The sequence below is a fragment of the Heptranchias perlo genome, chromosome 21, assembly GCF_035084215.1.
Source record: "Heptranchias perlo isolate sHepPer1 chromosome 21, sHepPer1.hap1, whole genome shotgun sequence".
NCBI lineage: Eukaryota > Metazoa > Chordata > Chondrichthyes > Hexanchiformes > Hexanchidae > Heptranchias > Heptranchias perlo.
In genome coordinates, this window is record NC_090345.1 from 18,572,316 (window position 1) to 18,590,727 (window position 18,412).

General features: G+C 42.2%; 1 protein-coding gene across 1 annotated transcript in view; it reads left to right on the forward strand.

The window, feature by feature from the left end:
* afap1l2 (actin filament associated protein 1-like 2) overlaps positions 1-18,412 on the forward strand; it is a 163,723-nt gene that overhangs the window by 111,787 nt on the left and 33,524 nt on the right. Inside the window, exons 5-7 of the mRNA XM_068002171.1 lie at positions 11,435-11,525; positions 11,800-12,005; positions 16,110-16,289. Of these exons, the coding sequence (XP_067858272.1) occupies positions 11,435-11,525; positions 11,800-12,005; positions 16,110-16,289 (477 nt within the window). The remainder of the gene's footprint in view (positions 1-11,434; positions 11,526-11,799; positions 12,006-16,109; positions 16,290-18,412) is intronic.

Genomic DNA, 18,412 nt, shown 5'->3' on the forward strand with positions numbered 1-18,412 from the left:
TTAACAGCTTTCAGAACTAAAATCAACTGCTACGGAAGTGTATAATTCAATGTATCTTATCTGTGGCAGCAGAATCTACAATTAAATTTTGTAGCTACTTTCTCTTTGACACATCAAAACCAGTGCCAAGTGCTTGGCTCTCCTTAAAGTGTTCATCACCAAATACGTTTCAAATTACTTAAGATTCTCATCCCAATTAATCAAACAAAATAATGCAAATATTTTATTTATACAGACACAGGCCTTTAACGTTTCAAAGCTTAGTGGTAAAGTTTGATCATATTTCCAGTCCTTATTTGGAACACCTTCCTTGCATACAAGTAATCTTTTCAATTGACTGAACGTTATACTTTCAAATTTGTTTGAGGATTACTCACAGACAATAAGCCGTGTCACATAATATATGGTTCAGTCCCCACCACTTATAGCGGGTACGTTGGTGTTAACACGATTTACATGCTATAAGCAGTGGACCGTAAAGCCGATCAGCACTGGTGTGATCCCTGTGGGCTATAGTGGTCACTGAAATACCAAATTGGTGTTGGTTGCAGCTTCCACTCAGTTCCTGTGCTGACCTAGAGAAGCGACAGTCCGCCAGCAAAGAGAGAATCATGGGCGAGATACACGGCAGCACTGACGCTTCCTGGAGTCCCCGTCAGGGTTAAAAACTGAACATCGCTCAACAGTAAATACTGTACAAGGGATCAACGAGGTGCGAAGAGCTGCCCGAAATAGTTGGAGCGCTTCAAACTTTACCATGTGTTATAAGCGACGCCTTTACGAACATACGAACGTACAAAATTGACGGACAGGAAAAGACCAGCTGGTTCATCAAGCCTGCCCCACACCACTAAACACTTCCTTCCGCCCTCCCTCCCTCCCTCCCTTTGTAACTGATTCTTATGGTAATGGCAAATAGTTAGCTCCATTTGCCCGATATAGGCAGGTGGTGGAAACTGGCCCTTTTCCAAATTAATTGGACTCCTCATCCTTACCGCTAATATAAGTCAGCTAAAGCAATGAATGGAACTGTTTCGCAAACCTAACTGTTGCTTTATGAAGTCGCTGCAATGCCTTATGGCGTGATTTTTTAGTTGATTTCTGTAGACCTAGTGTACTTGTGCTGAAGACTAGTGATGATCATATCTGTACTTGACTCTGTAGTTTTCCAGCTGCAGTAAGCAGGTGAACGATACCTGGCTTTATATTCTGGATTTAGATCTTTCTGTAAAAAGTGATGTGCCGCTCTATCAAAACTCACCAAGTAAATCATACTTAATAATTCTCATTTTTGGAGAAGAGAATGACCTGGCACATCCTAATTTACCAGCTGAGCTTTTAAACCACTAGAGAATTAAACCTATTAAATGGAACTCCGCATCATGTATATTCCTGCTTGACTCACATGAATTACTGTAACTATATACAAAATCATGCACAAAGCATTACAGCAATGACATTTGTTAACTACTGTCATGATATGCATAAACATGGAACTGTTGCTTTTGTTTATGTCATTACCCCAAAACCCTCAAGGTCAGTGGTATACTACATGGTTAGAGCTTTCATTCAGAATTCTGACAGCTTTCTGACTCTTAGTTCTCGTTTCTAGCCATCGCAGAATTTTTCTGGAGTTATGTTTCCCTTCAGCTGTGTGGCATATTCCCAGGGTTTTTAATGTTTATACTTCACATCTTTTGGCTGTATTTACAGGGATTTTCCACATGCTAAAGTGCTGTCAAAGATTGTGGTTTATCCATATGCACATCTGTCACCATATCCATTTCTTCAATTGCCCAGCAGATTAACTCTTTATCTCTTGAAGTTCCCCAAAATTGACATTGTAATACAAGCTCTTTCTCTTACTAACTTTTCCCCTTTGATCTTCTCAACTTTTCTCTGTCTCCTTTTCTTTACTCTTACTTCCAAAGCATTCCTGCTAGTGCACCCATGAAAGAAAGCCAGACTTGCATTTATATAGTTCCTTTTACGACCTCAGGACGTCCCAAAGCACTTTACGACCAATGAAGTAATTTTGAAGTGTAGTCACTGTTGTAATATAGGGAACGTGCCAGCCAATTTGCACGCAGCAAGCTCCCACAAACAGCAATGAAATAAATGACCAGATCATCTGTTTTAGGTGTTGGTTGAGGGATAAATATTGACGAGGGCACTGGGAGAAGTCCCCTACTCTTCTTCAAATAGTGCCGTGGGATCTTTTACGTCCACCTGAGAGAGCAGACGGGGCCTCGGTTTAACGTCTCATCTGAAAGATGGCATCTTAAAAAGTGCAGCACTCCCTCAGTGCTGCACTGAAGTGACATTCTAGATTATGTGCTCAAACCTCAGGAGTGGGACTTGAATCTGACTCAGAGGCGAGAGTGCTACCGCTGAGCCAGTTACCAATGGTTTTTGTATTTATTTAGCAAAGAAAAACTGCCGAATTATCTGGTAAACTTAAATTCAAACCAATTCAATGAAGATACTACTCTCAGATCAGCTCTAAACTGTGTTTGTCAAATAGGCTTCAAAGATGGGTGGAAGATAGTCAAATTTATATATGGTACGTATCATTATCCCTCCTCTTGAGAAGGAAAGAGTCACTTGTTATATCTCTATGTATAAGATGAGATGTTAAATTTTATTCTGGAATCTCAGGTCTAGTACTAAAAGTTCAGTCCAAGTATAGTAAACCAATCAGATGAATCAAGGTAAACTACCAAGTTAAACATTTCATTCAAAAGGCTGATCTTACGAAAGGTACTGTCCCAGAAGGCAAATGAACTGAGGGTTCAAAAGTTCTGTCTGAGGAATTAGCTATTCTGCTTGTTCATCGCATTAATCATTCCCTGTTTATCTATCACCGTGGAAATCAGCAAAGATCATGCCTATCCACAAATAGATCCAAGTCAGAATCTGAGAACTGCAGCCCAGTATCCCCAATATAAATTGTGTTAAAGCCCCTGAAAACCATAGTGAATAAGAAGCTATTGAAATATCTCAAGTAAAATAACCTATGATTCAGCTATTGGTTTTCATTCTAGGCAAACCAGTCAGGTCGTAGCCTTGTCAGAATGGTTCAATTCCCTTGATACTCAGATTAAAATCGGAATAGTTACCCTTGACATTTTAGAGCCTTTACAAGGTGTAAGATATCCTGACATTATTACACAGCTTGACTTTTGTGAAATATCCTGTGAACCATTGAATTGGACACATCATTTGTCCCCAGAGGCAAAAATATCTTCCACCTATCTTTGCAGCCGATCTGAAAAACATAGTTTGAAGCTGATCTCAGAGTCGTATCTCGATTGAGTTGATTTGGATTGAGGATTACCAGATAATTCTCAGGGTTCTTTTTGTTAAATACATACTAAACCAATTGGTAACATAGTTCTCTGGCCGGAATCTATAGGAAGGAAGAGTAAAGAAAAGGGGTGATTTTCCAAGGTCTGTTCACAGGGTGCAGTAAATATCGGAACCTCATGTCAGTCAGAATGCATGCCTGTAAAAGAATTTGGCTGATTTTGCACCACTAAGATTAATTAGGCAGTCCAGTGCCCCTGTGCTCAGATCCAGGACAATCTCCGCTAAATGCATATCGTTCAGTACATTTACCCAATGGGCCATTAGGTTAGGATACAGCGAAGAACCTTAGACTAGTTTTAACAAATTCAGAATACATCATATTTGCACAGGGGTGCTATTTTTGCAGTGGAAACACATCACATGTTAAAAATAGAATATGTCACAGGCAGCAGGAAAAAATGATTAAATATCTCCACTCATGAGGCTTATCATAACTTGAGTTATCTAGGAAGCCTCCCTTGTGGAAATATTTGTCACACTTCTCTACAAATCATGGTATATCCTCCACATATGTTCCTAATGATCATTTAGGTCTGTACTTCCCTCTGTTCGATGACTTTTGCAAAAAAGTAGACGTGTAAAAGTTAAGCGCCTAGTATTGATAGAAAGGATTACTGATCTGTTTGACCATTTAAATGCTGCCTTGAGGAGTTGTACCCTCCCGAAATGAATTAATGAATATTAGCAATAACTTAAGAGTAAACTCTTTTTTAATCACTTACTAAGGTCTTGTTAAATGTCACGAATGAGGAACTCGCTCAGTGCTCTTGGCTGCACAGTCAAATTGAAAAGTTAGTATTTCACTCCAGATAAGAGCTGGAGTTAGTGGCTGAGATTTTCCACTTCTCTAATCTGCAGCCCACGGTTTTCTGGCCATCAAAATGAACAAGGCAAAAAAAAAACATGGACCTGAAAAGTGCAGTGGAAAATCCTAGCCAATGAGTTTTAAAAAAAACATGGAGATTTCATAATACCAGCAGAGCAAAACTAGAAATGAATAATACAGGACCATACAATGGGGAAGATTCAGATGAACCCAGTGAATTAAATTTAGCTCTTATGGAGAAAGAAAGGGAGCGCACAGGCGGAGAAGGGGGAAGGAGCAGGAGCCTTAGGATTTTTATTTCTCTTATAATAAGTGCCCGTATTCAGTGCAGAGCAGCTCCTAACTATAGTTAGTTTTGTGCACCTGTGCTAGATCCCCCCAGAAGGGAGTGCACATGCAGAGGCAAGCTTGCACTCAAGCATTTAAGCTGGGTGATCATTTACTGTAGATGTTCTTCCACACCCAAAGAACAAGATAAAAGTGAATGTTTAAAGGATAGAAGAGGCGATAAGGAAATGCAAATCCATGCAGGCTCAATTGAAACATTATAATCAAGAAAATTGGAGATGCTTCAGTATAAACATGTTATTAATACTTAAATTTGGTGTTAGGCATTTACACTGAATTTATCATCATTTTTGTTGATGATATTTTCAGACTCTTGTCTTTGCTTGGAGGCTTTCTGATGTGTTTAAAATGTGGTGCAAAATTACCACCCATCACTACCACCAGCCAGTTCCACTTCCAGATTCCAGATCATCTCCACCACCCCACCCAGGATGAGTACAGCAGCTGAGTAGAAGACCAACACAATGTTGGCATAAGCCAACACTGCACATGTGGCTAACTCGCATCTGAAAATGCCACCCCCCAGGATCTGCTCAACATTCACAGCCTTGCACGTCACACAGGGAATGACACACAGTGTGTGAGCATGCATGAAACATCTATAAGAGAAAGATATAAAGGAGGAATGCTAACACCTATAAATTATATCCTTTTTCATCTATAGTGAAACCTAGCTGAAAGACCCAGGCCCATCAGATAAACAGTACCAAGGTTGAAAAGAGTGGAAGAGAGGAACTTATCAAAATAAATCAAGAACTAGTGGTTAGGTGAAGAAACCTTGGATTTTTAAAGCCTGTACATCAGGCAATCCAGTTGTAATCAAACAAGGTCCACCTATTTCATTCACCAGTTTTACCAAGTCACAGATGGATGGCAATTGTTATCTTCATGGTAGCAGTAGAAATCTACCTTCCTCTATTTAGTTGTGTCTGTTAACCTTCCCCCTTTCTCTGTGTTTCTCTATTTCACGCCTTTTCTCTGTTTTTTGTCCCTTTCTCTCTGCGTCTCTCCCTGTGCCAATCGCTCTTTGACCTTTCTCTCTGTTGCTCACTCACTGTCTCTTACTCTCCTTCCTTTCTGTGCTTCTGTCTCCCTGAGCGCTGTGGCTAATTGTAATGGATACTTTAATTTCAAAGAACAATGATATGAAAGAAAGCTTATTAGTATTTTAGGTCAGAGCCTCTTGCCATTTATACAGCAGGGATTAAACATTTCTTTGGATAGGGAATATTTTTGTTTCATGACGCAGTTAAATACATATTAGATTTTCCTATATATTAGAAATTAGCTTCATTTTTCACACTGATATCCATGGTGTTTGCCTATGAAGTCCCACAGATATTTGACAGCTGGACAGTCCATACGCATGTCTCTCAGCCCAGCACCATCGAAACAAAATGCCTTTGTGGTGCATTTCCACACCATGGTCTTCCATTTGAGGAGATCAGCTGTAAGTTGTAGCTGTTTTCTAGGTGACCAGAACCAGACATATATTCAAGGGGTGGTGTGGCCAGAGCATTACAATTTAAGCATGCCAATATGGATCAGCATTCTTTTGGCTTTGTTGCTTGCCATTGTGCAATAATTGTACATGATATGTAACAAGTCTACTGTGATCCCTGAGTCTGTTTTAAATGTATCCTTAGCTTTCTCAACACCATTCATGGAATACTTATGTTGCCTATTTTTTCTTCCTATATGCACTTGCTTGTATTAAATTCCATCTACCCTCCTTAGTTCAGGGATACAAAAGTCAATTGAAGAACCCTTACTGCTGCCCTAGTTGAAATCAGTTAACTCAGCATAGACCTGGGATCAAACCTGCCCTGTATCATTCAGCATCACACCAATCGGCGCATTTACCTACTGGGCTATCTGCAGAACCAAGAGAGGCATCACTTTACCAAAAGTTAAGCTCTTTTACTTACTACAATAGACTTTCCATTGGATCATAGAGAAAAAGTTTGTTAATACAAGAGGGCCTGGAACACTGTGGTTCAACGTGTAACAAGCATCATCCCCACAAAGCTACAATAAAGACATTTGTTTCCCAGCTGACTGGTCTGCGACGTGCCCAAGTGTGCCAGACTTGGTGCCTTGTTTGCATCATAAGCGTAGCAACCTTGTTCGAATGCTAATAAGGTGCCTCCTGGGGGAGAAAAAAATCTATGAACAAGTTAGCTTTTGAGGACGTGTCGACACAGACATCAAAGCACATGTTTTAGGATCACAAGCTATATTAGGATATGACTTCAGAAACCACAAACCAGACACTTAATAAGGCAGTTAATTGCATCCATGTGACTGCAAATGAGGCTTATATTTGAAGAGAATGCCTTTGAGCCACCTTGTTTGCACCCAGTTGATATTCTGTTGCTGTTACCTGGGCACAGTGGGTGATGAATTAGGCTTTTTATGATACATAGTTTATTCTTATTCCTTTGTAGAACACTGCGTATTCCAATTTTACAGAATATCGTCTGTATAGAGATTAGTTAATGAGAAACACATTCCCACACTCCAAGATACAGAGGAAGTCCAGCCGTCCAAGATTAAATGCCAAACACATTATGCTCACATTCTGCTTTAGAATTTTATTATGTATAAATGAAGAAAACTAATAAATTAAAATAAAACACAGCTTTTAATCATTATGCTGATCTTTTTTAAGTTGAAAATATGGATTGAACTGTATTACATCATCTAAAAATTATAATTCTTACCCAAATAAGAATAATGTATTGTCTTATTCTCATAGAGTAGGATAACGCAGAAAATTGGGTGTTGTAGGAGGCAAATCTGCCCTGAAATTAGGTTTGTGCCTGAATCCCTACTTTGTGCACTGATCTGTCAGCCCAAGAATTATTAAAGCACACAGGCAACAAACTTTATTAAATGCTTGGGCAAAGGAAAATAAACAAAGAAGTATCACTGCCCTAATGAAGGACTTACCAGAAAAAGTGGCCAACTAGAACAATTCTCATTAGCTAAGATTCTTATGAAGGTTCACCTCAATCCACTGAAATGTAGAACAGGGTGGCAATAGTGTAGTGAATGAGAACACTTTTTTTCCCTCAATGGTCTTGGTCATCCAATATCTCAATAAGACTCAGAACCAACTTCTGGCAACAATTTAAATGGAAGTGACCACAATGGAAGGGGAAAAGCGCATCCCTCCCAGTTATCTAGTTATTAATTTTAATGACTGGAAAATCAGAAGGAACATGAATCAGACGCACAGACCAACCCGCTCGATGGCCCAATCTGCCCTCCTGTCAAGTTAAGGGGGGTTAAATTGTGCCATGTAGCACCCATTTTTTAGGCGCTATGCAGCCACCTGTGGTTTCAAAATGGAGTCTGAGATGCGCACACACGCACTTCCGATGGAAAGTGCACAGGACACCATCTTGGTAAGTGGGCTTGCGCGTGCCTAATGACGGCCAGCAGCATGCAGAGCAGCAAGACGCGAATCAGTGTGCAACACTGATTTGAAGCCACCGCTGCCATTTTGCAGCTCCACACTCCACAGCTGACCATGACATTAAACAGCATGATGGACCCCCCACCCACCCACCCCCCCACCTCACCTCCAGCACTATTTAAAGGGATCCCCATGAAGTACTTACAGGTTAGTTGCCGGATTATTTCTTCTGGCCGCTGGTGCAATTGCATGCGTTTTTGGAGGTTTCCTATACTTGGCTAAAGTTTAAGTACTCTACAGGGAGTGGTCTGGCTGGTCTCGCAGTACTTTTTGTGTCATTTAAAATATTGTGCTGAAAGAAGTTGCTTCCAGACATGGGTGGCCTGGTACAGCTTCCTCTGGGAATTGAACATGACTGGGAGAATGAGGAGAGGCCACGCCGAGCAGGACAAACTGCTGGAAGAGGGAGGAGGGGGAGCAGGGAACTCAGCAGGAGCCCATATCTGTGGAGGGTCTTCAGGGAGCAATTCTCTTACCTCAACTTCAGCGAGGATCAGTGCGTGAGACAGAAAAGAGAGAGAGAGGAATTTCAGTGGAATCGGGCTCCACCCTATTTGCAAGCCTCAATCCAGAGGTCCACCAAGATTTCATCTTGGCCTTCACTGGAATTTTGGGCCCAAAGTGTTGATATTTAATTTTAATTAATGGGAATGACATAGAGCAAGGTGTTTTCCATGCAGTGCATCTGCTCGGAATTATCTGTGCCACTTTGTTTCATCTTTTTAGAGATGACTTGTGGGTTGACTGAGAGTTTTGTTGTTCAGTCTCTGTCAAGTATCCTGATGCTACTAATGATTTTGAGCAGACTCATTGCAAGATCATCCCCTTGCCCTAAATCAGGCTACTGTGCCTACGCATTCTGTGCTGTCTGAAATAGGGTACACCAGAGTCCACAGAGGAGGTCTTTAAATGGAGATATTTTAAACTAAAACTTTTTTTTAATGAACTGGAGCCAGATAGGTGTTTTGTAAGCAAGTTCTTACCACTGAGTTATCTTGTGCATTAATAAAATTTGCAAGGGTGACACAGATTTAAGTTCACTCATACAAATGAGTCCAGATCATTACCCGTCTCATTATTAAAGGACAGTCTAAAAGTGAGGTTATGTTTAGGGCTTAGACTGAATGTATTATTGGTACAAATGAGATTTGTTCAAAAAGCTACCATAGTTCAAGAACAGGATGGGCAGTCATTAAAGTGGGGGGGTTGGGAGCCGCATTGCATTTCTGCCATTTTAACCAGGCCGATTTCAAGTGCGGGAGGGCTGCCCAGCCCTGGCTAGTTGGGGGAGGGGGGGGGGGGTACTTAACATGCTAAAGTCACATACCCATGATGTCATCGGTGCCGCAATGCGATTTTAACTGCAGAAATCGGGAGGCTCGCACAATGCACAGCGGGAGGTAGCAGAATGGCCAGGAAACGCCAGGTTAAGTATTTTTAATAAAAGTTTCTGTGAGGATTCCTTGTGGGAAGCAGGAACGCTTCTACCGGCATCTGGATTCAATTTTCCTATTGGGGTTGCATAGCGACAAATAAAATAATAAAAAGGCACATTTCACAGTAATTAAAAGTTCCACCATTTCTTCAGTTCCTATTTGGTGCCTGTGTCTTTTTAGTAGCAGCTTCTGTCATCTACTAGTCGAAGGAGTCATTTCATCGCCATCTTTTGTAATATCGAGATCATGCAGTTCCTTGCTCGCCGCATGCAATGCCAATAGAGATCTATAGGTGTGACTTCATACTTATTTATTTACAAAGTTTTCATCATGGCTGACTGAAATTTCGTATTCACTGATCAGTGATAAATCAGAAATGAACAGGTATGGAACGCACAGAAATTAAAACTATCAATCAGCAATTTCAAACGACTTCCAACGAGAAACTGGCAGTCAACTAACAGCTTCCAATAGCAAAGAAGCAGAAAAGGAGCCAGTGAGATCACTTCAACTATTTTTGGCTAAAACTTTTCAGCAGCCACCTTGCTGTGTCCATGAAACTGAGGACTTACCACTGAAAATAAAGTTTGTAACATCATAAAGGCATTAAAAAAATAATAGGTTTACAAGAAAATGATTAAACTTACCTATTGAGTGTTTTCTGTGTATGAACCGTTCACCAAGAATGTTTCCTGTTGGAAGCCCATGCCCTCTGAGAAGCTTGATTCTTTAGGTTTCCCAGTGCCATTGCTCTCCTCTGAAGAGACTTAACAAGGTAGTGGGATATAGCTGTCAGCATGCATTTAGCTACATTTTAAAAAAAATTAACAGCAAGATTAGTCATTCACAGAGCATGTCAGGACTGATGTCTGTAAGCCTTGTCCTTCATGGCCTTCCAATGTATCAATGAAAAATGACTAGTCAAAAATAATGTATTGCTGACAACAGTTTTTCTACACCTTGCAATACCACTCACATTAAGGGGCAATAGATCATTACTAGGACAAGTGACTTGGCATGGAAAAATCGTCAAAGTCACAGGGCAGTTGCAAAGCTAATGGTAATTCATAGGCAGTCGCAAGTGATACTTTTCTTGCAGTCCCAGTCAGTCATCTCCCTTTACCTGCACTTTAATTTTAATCAGCCTCTCATTTTAAAGTGCCAATATTCTGCTTCTCTCAGCATGTCTAAGAGTAAAGAAGTTTTCCTGCTGTTACTGTAACAGCTGCTTGCACAACTGACCAGTGGCACACTCACCCACACAACTAAAAATTAGAGTTTCAGTTAAACTAAGGTAGGCGGAGCCGGTGACAAATTTACAAACATTTGTTACAGTAACCAGTTAGAAACTTCCTTCAATGCTAGTCAGGCTGAGAGAGGCAGAACATCTGTACTTTAAACATGATGCTAATTAGCATTATAGGGTAGAGAAACTGGTGAAAGTTGTTCTAGTGAAAAACATTGGGATGTTTCACTGTGTTACCCTAATTGTTACACAGTCTGTTGTGGTTAAATTCATTTATGATCACTCGTTTGTTGTTCGGAGCATATGGTGTGATGTAGCATCTTAACTGTTGTGTTGAAGAGAAGATTCTTATATGATTGAAAAAAAGGATGATTTTTTCTATAATACAATAAATAATTCTCAAAGGAAAGTCATGTGGCAGCAAAACAGTCCCTTTTGCCTAATCCTTCCCATTGAGTAAGCACATCATAACCTGTCTTTTCTCTTTACAGATACTGACTGACCTGCTGTAGATTTCCAGCATTTTCTATTTTTATTTCAGATTTCCAGCATTTGAAGGTTTTTTACTTTTAGTCCTCTACTGTGTGTGGAGCTGGAAGCAGTGACTGAATAAATGGCCTTCTTAATGAAGCAGTCACTATCTGGCATGTACTGCACAATATACATACATAGAGGGGCAGTATATATACCTCGGTGTTTACGATTTGTATACTTTGTTTCATCTGCAGATACCAGACAGAGAGCCATTTCCATTGTCCAGAACAGAACCTATTGAAGGTCACTATGAGGAGGCTGAGCCATATGACACTGTCAATATTGGTATGTCACAGCAATACAAACTTCATATCCAGTCACAACAATGTGCTGGAAATATATGCCAAATATATCCCATTTCTCATGGGAATGTTTGTTTACACGTAGGATTAACATTCTGAAAATATCTTCATTTTTAAAATTTGACGAGCACTTCAACAAATGCAGCAAGTTTCTGAGTAAACAAGACATTACCTGTTAAAAAGATTGCAGAGTTACACTAAAATATAATTGTGTGAAAATAGACATGTTAAAAATGTCGATGCTTTGTTCACTACAGATGAGGCTGATGCTGTTAGTAGCTCCTATGAGTCCTATGATGAGGAAGAGAACACCAAGGGGAAATCAATGACCCATCAGTGGCCTTCTCCAGAGGCCTCCATTGAACTGATGAAAGATGCTCGGATTTGTGCTTTCCTCTGGCGAAAGAAGTGGCTGGGGCAGTGGGCCAAACAACTGTGTGTCATAAAAGACTGCAAACTTCTGGTAAATTGGCGGTACAGATGAAAGTGAAAAAGTCTTGATACTTTTTATTAAAAATCAACCTACAAATGAATACTTGACAAGCAATGAAATCCCCAGCGCAAGCACAGGCATTCTTAACACTTATTTGAATGAGTCTGTGGTTTGTTGGAAGTGGCAGCACATTCAGGCTTGGAAAAATAAAAAGACAATCTGTCATTAGGAGGAAGAATTCTACTCAAACAGTAATACATGTTTGGAATAATCTGCCAGGCTGGGGAGTGGAAGCTAAAACAGTCAACCATTCAAAAAGAGGCTGGATACTATAACTGAAAAGTTAGAATACTAAAGAGGTTAGGTCTAATAGGGTGAATAGCCTTTTCTTGTCCTTGATTATTATTACAAAAAAAATCTGGAAACGACTGTTGCAGATATTAATGAATTTCTATGACATTCCTTTGTCCACTATTTTAACACAGGCATTAACTCATTTATTTCAAGTGGATTCGAGCCCCGCACTAGACAATTCTGGTGAGCGGTGACAAGAGTTTCAGTCTTTGAATGCTGGGGTGACATCCAGCGGAGCACTCATGTCTGATTGGGGTGGAGTGGCGACTCCCCTTTGCATATGGCCAGTTCTCCTGGTGGGCAGCTGTGAGTTAGCCACCTGTCAAAGTAAGAAGGGACTTCAGAGACAACCTAGAGCATGATCTGCTGGATGTAAAGCAGTGATACTATGAGTTGCCCCATGTGCTGTTAGGCACAGAAGAGAAGAAGAAGAATGCTTCGTTTTTTAAATTCATTCACGGGATGTGGGTGTCGCTGGCGAGGCCAGCATTTATTGCCCATCCCTAATTGCCCTCGAGAAGGTGGTGGTGAGCCGCCTTCTTGAACCGCTGCAGTCCGTGTGGTGAAGGTTCTCCCACAGTGCTGTTAGGAAGGGAGTTCCAGGATTTTGACCCAGCAACGATGAAGGAACGGCGATATATTTCCAAGTCGGGATGGTGTGTGACTTGGAGGGGAACGTGCAAGTGGTGTTGTTCCCATGTACCTGCTGCTCTTGTCCTTCTAGGTGGTAGAGGTCGCGGGTTTGGGAGGTGCTGTCGAAGAAGCCTTGGCGAGTTGCTGCAGTGCATCCTGTGGATGGTGCACACTGCAGCCACAGTGCGCCGGTGGTGAAGGGAGTGAATGTTTAGGGTGGTGGATGGGGTGCCAATCAAGCGGGCTGCTTTATCTTGGATGGTGTCGAGCTTCTTGAGTGTTGTTGGAGCTGCACTCATCCAGGCAAGTGGAGAGTATTCCATCACACTCCTGACTTGTGCCTTGTTGATGGTGGAAAGGCTTTGGGGAGTCAGGAGGTGAGTCACTTGCCGCAGAATACCCAGCCTCTGACCTGCTCTCATAGCCACAGTATTTATATGGCTGGTCCAGTTAAGTTTCTGGTCAATGGTGACCCCCAGGATGTTGATGGTGGGGGATTCGGCGATGGTAATGCCGTTGAATGTCAAGGGGAGGTGGTTAGACTCTCTCTTGTTGCAGATGGTCATTGCCTGGCACTTATCTGGCGTGAATGTTACTTGCCACTTGTGAGCCCAAGCCTGGATGTTGTCCAGGTCTTGCTGCATGCGGGCTCGGACTGCTTCATTATTTGAGGGGTTGCGAATGGAACTGAACACTGTGCAGTCATCAGCGAACATCCCCATTTCTGACCTTATGATGGAGGGAAGGTCATTGATGAAGCAGCTGAAGATGGTTGGGCCTAGGACACTGCCCTGAGGAATTCCTGCAGCAATGTCCTGGGGCTGAGATGATTGGCCTCCAACAACCACTACCATCTTCCTTTGTGCTGGGTATGACTCCAGCCACTGGAGAGTTTTCCCCCTGATTCCCATTGACTTCAATTTTACTAGGGCTCCTTGGTGCCACACTCGGTCAAATGCTGCCTTAATGTCAAGGGCAGTCACTCTCACCTCACCTCTGGAATTCAGCTCTTTTGTCCATGTTTGGACCAAGGCTGTAATGAGGTCTGGAGCCGAGTGGTCCTGGCGGAACCCAAACTGAGCATCGGTGAGCAGGTTATCGGTGATTAAGTGCCGCTTGATAGCACTGTCGACGACACCTTCCATCACTTTGCTGATGATTGAGAGTAGACTGATGGGGCGTTAATTGGCCGGATTGGATTTGTCCTGCTTTTTGTGGACAGGACATACCTGGGCAATTTTCCACATTGTCGGGTAGATGCCAGTGTTGTAGCTGTACTGGAACAGCTTGGCTAGAGGAGCAGCTAGTTCTGGAGCACAAGTCTTCAGCACTACAGCTGGGATGTTGTCGGGGCCCATAGCCTTTGCTGTATCCAGTGCACTCAGCCGTTTCTTGATATCACGTGAAGTGAATCAAATTGGCCGAAGACTGGCTTCCGTGATGGTGGGGATATCGGGAGGAGGCAGAGATGGATCATCCACTCGGCACTTCTGGCTGAAGATGGTTGCAAACGCTTCAGCCTTGTCTTTTGCACTCACGTGCTAGACTCCGCCATCATTGAGGATGGGGATGTTTGCAGAGCCTCCTCCTCCCGTTAGTTGTTTAATTGTCCACCACCATTCACGACTGGATGTGGCAGGACTGCAGAGCTTTGATCTGATCCGTTGGTTGTGGAATCGCTTAGCTCTGTCTTTAGCATGTAGTCCTGAGTTGTAGCTTCACCAGGTTGGCACCTCATTTTTAGGTACGCCTGGTGCTGCTCCTGGCATGCTCTTCTGCACTCCTCATTGAACCAGGGTTGATCCCCTGGCTTGTTGGTAATGGTAGAGTGAGGAATATGCCGGGCCATGAGGTTACAGATTGTGCTGGAATACAATTCTGCTGCTGCTGATGGCCCACAGCGCCTCATGGATGCCCAGTTTTGAGCTGCTAGATCCATTCTGAATCTATCCCATTTAGCACGGTGGTAGTGCCACACAACACGTTGGATGGTGTCCTCAGTGCGAAGACGGGACTTCATCTCCACGAGGACTGTGCGGTGGTCACTCCTACCAATACTGTCATGGACAGATGAATTTGCGACAGGTAGATTGGTGAGGACGAGGTCATGTAAGTTTTTCCCTCGTGTTGGTTCACTCACCACCTGCCGCAGGCCCAGTCTAGCAGCTATGTCCTTCAGGACTCGGCCAGCTCGGTCAGTACTGGTGCTACCGAGCCACTCTTGGTGATGGACATTGAAGTCCCCCACCCAGAGTACATTTTGTGCCCTTGCTACCCTCAGTGCTTCCTCCAAATGGTGCTCAACATGGAGGAGGACTGATTCATCAGCTGAGGGAGGACGGTAGGTGGTAATCAGCAGGAGGTTTCCTTGCCCATGTTTGACCTGATGCCATGATATTTCATGGGGTCCAGAGTCAATGTTGAGGACTCCCAGGGCCACTCCCTCCTGACTGTATATCACTGCACCGCCACCTCTGGTGGGTCTGTCCTGCCGGTGGGACAGGACATACCCAGGGATGGTGATGGAAGAGTCTGGGATGTTGGCTGAAAGATATGATTCTGTAAGTATGGCTATGTCAGGCTGTTGCTTGACTAGTCTGTGGGACAGCTCTCCCAATTTTGGCACAAGTCCCCAGATGTTAGTAAGGAGGACCTTGCAGGGTCGACTGGGCTTGGTGTTCTGCTAAAATAGTGAATGTCGTACAAATACATTAAGCATTCTTAATTTAAAATCACTAACAGTACTTTCTACTGTTGAGTTCTTACTCCCAAATGCCTATAGGTACTCTCCATGAACCAAGCATTTATCATAACATAGAAGCTAGCATTTGAATGGTTGAATGTTTTAGCCTCCACTCCCTAGCCTGGCAGATTATTCACCATTACCACCACCGATAACAACAACAATATCAATAACAACCATTTCTGTACACGTGTAATATGATTGTAGTGCTTATGCCATGTTCATTTCAGATTTCATCAAGCAAGCCTGTACGTTTCAGGTTGGATCACTGTTGGTCCTCTGTTGGGTTTTGATGCCCCCCCGCCCCCATCCCGTATTAAAATATAACAAGTGAAAATTTAACGCTGCTTTTTTTAATGATCAGTATTAATTGTGTATGTTATGATTTGTTTTTTGTCCTCCAGTGTTACAAAAGCTCAAAGGACCAGAATCCTCAACTGGATGTGAGTCTGATTGGATGCACTGTTGTATATAAAGAGAAGCATGTAAAAAAGAAGGAACACACATTGAAGATCACACCAGTCAATTCAGACGTTATAGTACTGGGTCTCCAAAGCAAGGAGCAGGCAGAGCAGTGGTTAAAGGTGAGGATCGGAGATGATACAGTGGAGAGACATATGTCTGGTCCCACATACGCAGGAAATTCCAGGCTAGTGTAGGGTTGTGTTTTTTGTGAACCAGAAAAGAAGCTGCTGAGTATATTGTGACAACAATATGCTGGAGTATGGTTCCAGGGGTAGAGACACCCTTTGGTACCTCACCTGAGTAATGATTATGCAGGAGCACACATAGGATCTGAAAACCTAGTCACCAATAATACGGTTCTCACCAATCCAACAACTTATTGATAGACATTGGTAAGTATCTCATTCAATAGTTTTACATTTCTTCTGCGAACTTAATGTGCACCCATTCCTTCTTTAATTGAATGGATTTATTTGAAATAGATCTTCTTAAATAGACCCAATCAACTTCAACTTTAAACATACATGTTCTATCACTAAGCGAAGTACAATATGTTAAGGATAGCTTGGTGACCCCTCAAACTGGTGTGGGTGGCTGCAGGATCAAGCTCCAATGATTCATTTTTACCGATCATGACTCCTAGCATTTGTACCATACGGGTACACTGCGGCCTTGTGTGAGTTCAATGTCTGCTTTGTTAGCAGCAGTTCATTGAACCAACAGATCAAAGGAGCATCAACACTTTGAATGTGGAAAACCAAAAAAAAAGCAATACTCCAAGTTGTCTACAGAGAAATAAAGACTGCCGGACCCTCTCCATTGCCATAGAATTTCCCTTTCCCCTTGTGCTAACCATGACTGCAAAACTGGGTTTGTTACCAGATTAGAATCTTACCTCCTTGTTAACACAGATACTAGAAAGCCAATTACTGTTGTTGCGGAAGCTGACCTGAAGCATTTTACACACAATATAATGGTTTCCTTAAACAGTCGGTGCATTCTGGCTATAAATCAGTGTAAAGATAACACCTGATAATGGCAGTAAGAAAGGGAGAAATTACATTTTTAAAATTTTTTAAATCATCTACAAGAAGTTTACATGCCCTTAGAACACGGTTCCAGACAGACTACATGCTTTAGTACATATTTCACAGTACTGTATTTGCAGGTAAATACAGTGACGATCATGCATGTCATACAGTGCTGTATATTAGGGTGAAGCGTGCTCGGTGATCGAGCCATGGTCGTCCTTTATTAGGTGGTTCTGCAGCTTGTTGGGAAAGGGATGAGATGCTGCAATAGGTAACTGCGGCAACAGATCCTTGTCAGTATTGAACTATTGCAGGTCCTATCCCTTCAACAGGTAATCTTGGCACTGATATGATTGTAGGAGCTTGAGGTGAGCAGAAGGTTGGCCCCCAGCATTGTGCCCCAAATCTCCTGGTATTTCTCCAGCTCCACAAGCAGCCCATACATTGCTCACCGTGACTAACATGTCCTATATGTGTTTAGTGTGCATGATTGTTTTTGGAGTGTTGGATTGCACCACAAGACGATACACATTCTTGCTGCCAGAAACATTAGATTGCCTCTTATCATGTCCACAAGACAATTTACAGCCAATTAATTACTTTTAAAGTGTAGTCACTGTTGTCTTCAACACCTGGGCAGTAATCTGTTGGAGCGGATCCTTTGTTCTGCACAGAACCCACCTGATTTTCATTCCGTTGAAATCAAGATGATAATCTACCCTTATGTGTTTTACCGAAGCTATTTTCCCAACCATGATTTAGATGAACAGTGTGGGGTAATTTGCCAGCCTCCGCTCCCAGCATGGAACCTTGCTAGCAGTGAGCACAATATTTTCCCACCCTCTCTGTGGAGCCTCGCTTCATTCCAGTGCATCTGTCTGACAATCTGGCCAAAATCTCAAGGGGAATCATACATAGACTTTTATTACAGATAATATAATAAATATGAATCTCTTTCCCTACCAGTACATTGCTAGTGAGTATATGCTGTATGAGGAATGACTTTTGATTGGTATGCATCTATTTTCCCTGCGTGTCTACTACTGGATGTGTGTCCCTGCATTTTGGGGCTGGTTACAGTGTTCAATATGCTTTGATTACCTGACGGTCTAATGGAGTGTGTATAGGCCAATATATTGGCAATATTTCTTTAAAGATATTCTGTGACCATTACGTTCTGTCTGCCTCTGTGTTATTTCTATACTCACATG